This window comes from Nymphaea colorata, chromosome 8 (assembly GCF_008831285.2).
Source record: "Nymphaea colorata isolate Beijing-Zhang1983 chromosome 8, ASM883128v2, whole genome shotgun sequence".
Taxonomy (NCBI): domain Eukaryota; kingdom Viridiplantae; phylum Streptophyta; class Magnoliopsida; order Nymphaeales; family Nymphaeaceae; genus Nymphaea; species Nymphaea colorata.
In genome coordinates, this window is record NC_045145.1 from 14,006,900 (window position 1) to 14,014,212 (window position 7,313).

Consider the following 7,313-nt stretch of genomic DNA (forward strand, 5'->3'; position numbering starts at 1 on the left):
AGACGACAGTGAGTAGCCGTTGATGTTTCCATTTTTGGGATGAACAAATCGTGAGCGTAAAGTAAAGCCGAGGCCGAGTTCGCACTACGATGGGGTCTGTTCGCCAAAATGGTGAAATGAAAACAACAGTCTAACCCTTGGTTAGAGAGTGCTCTTAACCATGGTCAGCATGAGGCTCGCCGCCCCCCACCCCCATACCGCCGAGCTGTTCCCAACGTTCCAAAAGAAGTTGGAAAAATAATTTTGTAGTGAAAAGGGACAATGGTCGAAACACCAGCGCGCGGAGTGAAGGAAAACAACGGGAAGAAACCATCAAAAGGGGAAAAGGAACTAGGCAACAGCTTAGGGATGCAACATAGTCTCTGAATTTGCTTAAGAATTTCGAGAAACAACTCTTTCTAGGTGTAAACTGCTTAAAGCAAACCCTCCCTACTGCCCAAGTCAAGAAGCCCAAGTCAAGAAGTAAATTTTCTTCGTTCTTAATTTCTGGGCATAATCTATATTTGTTTTGAGTGTTAAGAATCATGGGAGCCTCTGACGTCATCACCGTCGACGGCGACGCGGTCTCCGGCGCAGGTTAGAACATTAAATTCCTTCTTAGTGTCCTTCCCGTCTCGGCGTTCGACCGCGGTCACTGAAAAGGAAGTAGGTTGGCGGAGGAGGACTGTTTTGTCAAGTCCAGTAAAACCTATTCACGCGTTTGCCTAGTGTGCTGGCTTATCCCCGGAAAGGAAACCCTGCAACAGGCAAATTCCTCGAGAGACGAGAAGAAATAATTTTGTGTGAAGGTGAGGGGACCCCCACCAGCAAGGTGTAAGCGGCAAGCATCCAGCCGTTGCTTAGTTGTGTGATCGATCGATCGATACGGGTGACCTTCTTTTTCTCCACTTTATATCTCGACTCTTTCTCTTCTCTTCGACTATCTTTTACTTCACGTCCCTTCTATCTCGCAGAGCGGAAGAAGAAGAAACAGAAGAAGATGGCTGCCATTAGGTCCTTACTGTCTGCGACGCTGATGGTTGGTATTCTTATTGGTGCAACTATTGCTCAGCCATCTGCAGCACCTTCTGCCTCCCCTCCTTCTAAATCTCCTCCTTCTGCCTTCTCGCCTTCAGTGCCTCCACCTTCTTCTTCCCCTCCTTCAACCTCTCCACCATCTTCTGCTTCCCCTTCTTCCGCTGCTCCACCATCTTCTTCTTCTCCTCCTTCTACTTCCCCACCTTCTTCGTCTCCACCTTCTACTACCCCACCTTCTTCTTCGCCGCCATCTTCTTCTCCTCCTTCTACTTCTCCCGTACCTTCTTCGTCTCCGCCTTCTACTGCTCCACCCTCTTCCTCCCCTCCCTCTACGTCTGCTCCTTCTACCTCCCCGCCCTCTGCTTCTCCTCCTTCCCTCGCCTCAGCGCCAGCTAGCAGCCCGCCATCTGCTTCCAGCCCGGAGTCCAGCAGCCCGCCATCTGCTTCCAGCCCACCGTCTCTCTCCAGTCCTCCGTCCTCTTCAGCCCCCGCCGATATGCCATCGGCTGCTGCCCGGCTTCCCTCCGGCCTCAGACTCGCTGCTGCAGGATCTGCGTTGGTCGGTGCGGCCGCCGTCTTCCTTCTCTGAGTTCGCAGTCTCCGACTCTGATCTGTAGCCGTTGCCTCGGTGAGACAATGAAAGGTGCTTTTGGAGTTTGGTTTACCGAGTTGATCAGCTCGTGATGTTCTTATTTTTTTTTCCTTCTTTGGATCGTGCGACCTCAATATTCTTCATCATTTCTTTGTTTCATGGTTTGTCTCTGTAGTGGACTTTTTGTACTGATTACTACTACAGGTTGTTTATGGATTCTTTTTCCCTTTCATTGGCAAAGCTTTGATATGTGTATGAATCTTAGAAAGGGACGCCACCACGGGCCTTGTCTAGTCGAATCGATTAATTTCTAGGCTTTTGTCAGCTTTCATTTGTGTGTCATTTGGCACAGAGTTGTTGCATTATGACGAATGGCAAAGTCGGTGTTTGATGTGCGTGCATGCACCCAGTTTCTGCGCGCTTCTCGATCTAAACGCCCATTCAAATATGGGCTGCATACAGTGTCTTGAAAAAGTATTTGATAAGAAGAAACGTGGCATTCTCTAATTCGGGCCGCTTCCATTTACAGCAACAAATGCTAAAATTACACGTACGCCCACCGTTTGGCTGAACCACATGGTTATTATTTCTCCACTTCAAATACTTCTCCAACTTCAGCAATCAAATATTATAATAAAATTACAAACTAACCCTTGAAAAGAAAAAGTTACACCGCCTCTCGCGAGACTACCAGGGCCGTCGAATGGACCTTCGCCGGACATATATATCCTCAAAAAAGAGCAAGGGACACCTACGTAACTTATCACTACCAGATCTAACATGCCGGAGTTTGGCGGCTTAGGCTTTTGAGTGAGACGTCGGTTCCGGGATGTGGTCACTCTGGCGGATCGTCTCGTGGTCGTGGCGTCTTATCGTGGGATGTTCTCACCCTGGCGACAGCCTCGCATGGTAGACGATCGCCGCAACCGGTGAAGGGCGATACCGTCACCCTTTACCCACGCCTTTCGGCGTCCGGCTGACCTTGACGACGGCAAAGGTTGATTGGATTGCCCCTCCGCTGTCCGGCGAGTGCCAGTGTCCTTCTATTACTATTTTTTCTTTTTAAGGTTTATTTTGTCATTTCATTATTATTATTTATTAAGAGGCGGTTGTTTGTGAATTAGTGTTAAAACTTGGGAACGTCTTTGAGTTTGAGGTTGACCTCGGCGCTCGGCCGGGCTGCCACCGGGATCGGTACCTGGTTTGGTTGGACCCGGGTTCGGGTCAGCCGAATCGAGTTCGATGGTTTGGCCTAGGTCAGCTCGACCGGTTCGATCCAGTTTGTTAATACTTAAAAAAAATATTTTTTATTATTTTTAATTTAATAATATGTATTTTATTAGTAAAATATATTTTATATTAAAAAATAATTTTATAATTAAAAATAATTTTTTATTATAAATTGAGGAGGGGAAATAGTTGAGCGGTTGTTCGTGATTCGCTCAAACACTGGGCGGCAATATGTAATTTTTTTTCTAAACTTTGTACTGGATGTTTCTGTAGGAAACTAAAACACGACAACATATTGAATATATATATTCAGCTTTTAAAGTTTTTTTTTTTTGTTTTTATTCCACCTGAAGTTTGCTTTTAGATTTTGTAAAATGCACCTCTTTTGTGATCAGTTTGTTTTTACTGACCTACAACAATCATAGCTTGAACTTATTATAATTCTACCAGCCATTCATCAAGATGCATTCAATAGATGCGCGCCGATAAATATTTGGCTTGACAAGAACATATAAATTTCTTCAAATAAAAACGCGCTATAGACAATTTTTAAAGGTTTTAAATATTCCTAAACTTATAAAACAATTACATAGAAAAGGTTCGTCAACTCATGGCCATATGGTTGAAACCTTTTTATTTATTAAGATAAAAACTTACCTTTAAAAAAATTTATTAATTGGGTGTAGCTGCACCCAAGACATGCTATGGCAAACATTTTTTTGCTATTATACACAAAAGAAGAAACTATATCATTTTCTAAATAAGCTTTTAATTAGACATATATCATTAGTTTATTTGGAAAACTCTCAAAAATATAAGTAGCTCATCTTATGCATTATCGTATGGATCAAAGGGAAAGAACTAATGTCCTTTACACTCATCACCTTATGCTGACTGATTTGATTCAGGAATCGATTTTGAGGATCTTGAAAAACAAAAGGATGAACTTGGATAACTTTAAAATGCAAAGATGATAAAGATGAGAACTAGCAGATAAGGTAAGCAATATCATAGAAAAATGCGCCCGGACAATTATGACAAGTGACAATTAATTGACCAATATTGTGTGAGTGCTGGGTGCAATTTGAGATATTGAGCATGGGGGGCAAGAGGATCATCGATTTAGCAATGGAACCGAGTACCATGTACTTGGCTTTCTCCCATGAGAACAATTTGTAGCAGGATGCTCTAGACTACTTGATCAGATCAGCTATACAATACTATTCTATTGTTTTTCGTGGAGAAGGGATTGAATATACTGATCAGTTTAGTTGGTGTAGCTTCATCCCCTTGCGTTCAAGGTGAAGGTGGGAACAATGTAGGTGCATTGAATGCCAGTATCTGTCAGAATCATGAGGCTGCGGAATGGGCCGATTCACCGATTTCATGACTAAATTGATTGTGAAATTGGAAAATAAGAGGTTGAATTCAGAAAATTTAAAATGGAAAAACTGGATATGAAATTTAGCTGACAATTAAGTACTAACATGGGGAGATCCCCTTCGAATGGAAAAATCTCCTTCAGCAATCGTCCACACTATCCCAATGAGGAAACACTGAGTGACAATTTTTTATCTAAAAGAAAAGAAATCAATTGGAGTTAAGATGAGGAACCGCAATAGGAAAATGCAAGCGGGAAGTATCCAACTATTGCTTAATCTTGACTGGTGGATTTTAACAGGGAACCTCTTTTTCTCCGATTTAAGTCGCTCACGGCTTCTTGCTCATCCTCCCCATTATCGTTCGTTTCAGATTCTATCTTCTGAAGAAGAAGAGAAGAAAAAGAAGAAGAAGAAGACGAAGAAGAAGAAGATGGCTGTCACTAGGTTGCTTGTTCCAGTCGTGTTGATCATGCTTGAAATTTTTGTTGGTGTAACTATTGCTAGGCCATCTTTCGGAGTGCCTCTTTCTGCCTTCCCTTCCAACTCTACTCCTTCCCCCGCCCTACCTTCTGTTTCTCCTGCTCCTTCTCCCCTATCTGCCCTTGATATTATTGTTACTCCTGGATTCCTTCCCGATGCACCAGAGGGAAGCCCAGTCCCCACCAGCCCAAGCCCACTATCCACCATCCCAACTCAATTGATTACCACCCCACCACCTGCTACCAGCCAACAGTCTTCTTCCTTATCCACCTCTGATTCTTTCCATGAATTAATGTTCATTGACGCACCAGAAGAAAGTCCGGCTCCCACTAGCCCAAGCCCGCTGTCCACCATTCCGACTCAATTCGTTATCTCCTCACCACCTACTACCAGCCACCCGCTTTACCCTTCCCCATCGGCTGCTGCTGATAAGTTTCCTTCTTCTACCTCTTCACATTCTTTTTTTTCCATGCCTGCAGCCTCTGATACTTTTCCTGAAATATCAATAATGCCCGATGCACCAGAGGAAAGCCCCGCTTCCAGCGGCCCAAGCCCGCTATCCATCAGCCGACATGCTCACATTATCGACTCTGAGCCATCAGCTGCTGGTCAGCTTCCTTCAGGCCGCCTCCGGATCGCTGCTGCTGGATCTGCATTGGTCGCTGTCGCTGCCATCGTCCTCTTTTGAGCTCACAGCTTTTGCATTCTTTTGTGAGAAGCCATTTTCTCCTTTGATCTGATGGAGGTGCCTTTGAAGTTGGACCTTTAGCTTCTTACCTGTGCTTTAAGCTGTTTTTTCCCTTTACATTCGTTCCTCCCGTGTTGCTTTGTAATGGGCTTCTTGTATTTATAATTACAAGTTTATGCATTTCCTTACCTTTCATTGTTGACAATTTGATCTGTTTATGAATTTAAGTAGACGTGCTGCCACTGGCCCCATCTAGACGAATAAATTTCTAGGTTTTTATGTGGAAGACATGAAAAGCAACCTGTGAACAATTTCTATTGTGAGGAAAAGATTTCCAAGATCATGTTTCGTCAAAATGAATTTCTTCTAGTGCATTCATGGTGGTATAGCCACAATATTCAGTAACAGAAGATCTCAGACTTAGAAAAAATTGGTTGGCACGATATGTGAATCATCCAACGTAGAGCCATGCAACGAAAATAAGGTTGATAGAGTTTGGCCTCCCTCCGCAGTTCTATCCTTTAAATGGCCTCTCTTCACATCGCTATGTCGCCGATTCTTCTATTGTAGAACACGGCGCCGATATGGAAAACACAATTTTCTTTTGTCAAGTTTTATATTTTTCAGTTTTCACCAACATGCCAGTTAGTACCGTTGCCAACAATCACTGCTTCACCACCTTGGCAGTCCACCTTATCTTCGTTGGCTATGACTAGATGCCGTATGTATGATGAGTAGCGCCTGTGTTTGGCTACCAGGCATTGTCATTACAAGCATCGGCTAAGGCTGTTGTGTTTGTTTTACTGCAGATGAGTGATTTGAGATCTTAAGATTTCTAAGATCGGACCACTTCCTTTGTTACTTTAAGTTTATGGTTTTCAATATAGGCTACTTACACGCAGTCTCCAAATTAAAATTCAAAATTTCAAACCAATCAAATGCAACATTAAGGACGTCATAACCAGTGGTGTTATTTCTTCTGCCACAAAACTGACATACTATTTGATTTTCTTGACTATGACTTTCCTGTCCTATTTCTGTCCTTGGGTCCACGGTCACTGCGGCCGCGACCATATCCACCATGGCCATGTCCAAGTTGAACAAACATGGCAATGGATATTGAATCAAGTTGAGTGGGACATTTCTTTAGAGAAGTTGAAGTGGCACTCTTGATTAAGAAGCAAGTCATAGAGCTTCGCAAACGTGGGCAGAGGTTTGACGGTAGAGACCTTTGTAACAAAACTTTATAATCACTCGGTAGCCATTTAATGTATGTATGCAGCACAATACCGGAGTCCAAAACAGTTTCATTTAACAGCTTTAAGAGAGTCCACCAAAAAACTTAATGTGGTTAAGGCACTCCAGCACAATCCTGTCTTTCTTCTTTGTTTTTTTTTTTTTTTCTAAAATCACGTTTCAGTTGTAAAATATGAATATTGGAATGAGATGCATGGCCCTTGTCCAACGCTGCCCATGCCTCTCGAGCTATATCATAACATATAATTGTGCAAGGAGGCTTCAACTGATTTTCCTTGATTTCTGGAATACAACATAACTTGCTCCTGATTATAGATAACGGAAACTCTTCCTTCAACACTTTTAACTCCGCTGCCAAGAGCTGTTGCTGGATAGTGCCGATATAAATCGATGTCTGCCAAAAAAAAAAAACACTGGTATAGATATTTTCTGATGATGTTTACAATTTATTTGACATTGTGGTAGTCTCCACCTACTGCGAAGAATAAGGTGTACAAATATATGCTAAGCAAAAACACGATATTTACAGCTATATACAAAAGAAGGAAGAATAATAATTACATAAAATTTGAAAATCACTTATCAGATCCATCATTATCCAGTCCAGTATCGAAAAGGAGCAAAGAAACTAAGCCAGACGACAAACCACCTGTGTTGATCGAAAAAA

General features: G+C 42.8%; 2 protein-coding genes across 2 annotated transcripts; both read left to right on the forward strand.

The window, feature by feature from the left end:
* Positions 1-690: 690 nt before the first annotated feature.
* On the forward strand, positions 691-1,841 carry LOC116259109 (vegetative cell wall protein gp1-like). Its single transcript, XM_031636751.2, has one exon. It carries the CDS (start codon positions 980-982, stop codon positions 1,604-1,606), a length of 627 nt encoding a protein of 208 aa, XP_031492611.1. The 5' UTR covers positions 691-979; the 3' UTR covers positions 1,607-1,841.
* A 2,810-nt stretch (positions 1,842-4,651) lies between these two features.
* LOC116259536 (vegetative cell wall protein gp1-like) lies at positions 4,652-5,389 on the forward strand. The gene has a single exon (XM_031637396.2). The coding sequence runs from the start codon at positions 4,652-4,654 to the stop codon at positions 5,387-5,389; it is 738 nt and encodes a 245-aa protein (XP_031493256.1).
* Positions 5,390-7,313: the final 1,924 nt, after the last annotated feature.

What these genes read in the sequence shown, in the direction of transcription:
- LOC116259109 (XM_031636751.2), top strand. Translation starts at nt 980, where the DNA reads ATGGCTGCCATTAGGTCCTTACTGTCTGCGACGCTGATGGTTGGTATT.
- LOC116259536 (XM_031637396.2), top strand. Translation starts at nt 4,652, where the DNA reads ATGGCTGTCACTAGGTTGCTTGTTCCAGTCGTGTTGATCATGCTTGAA.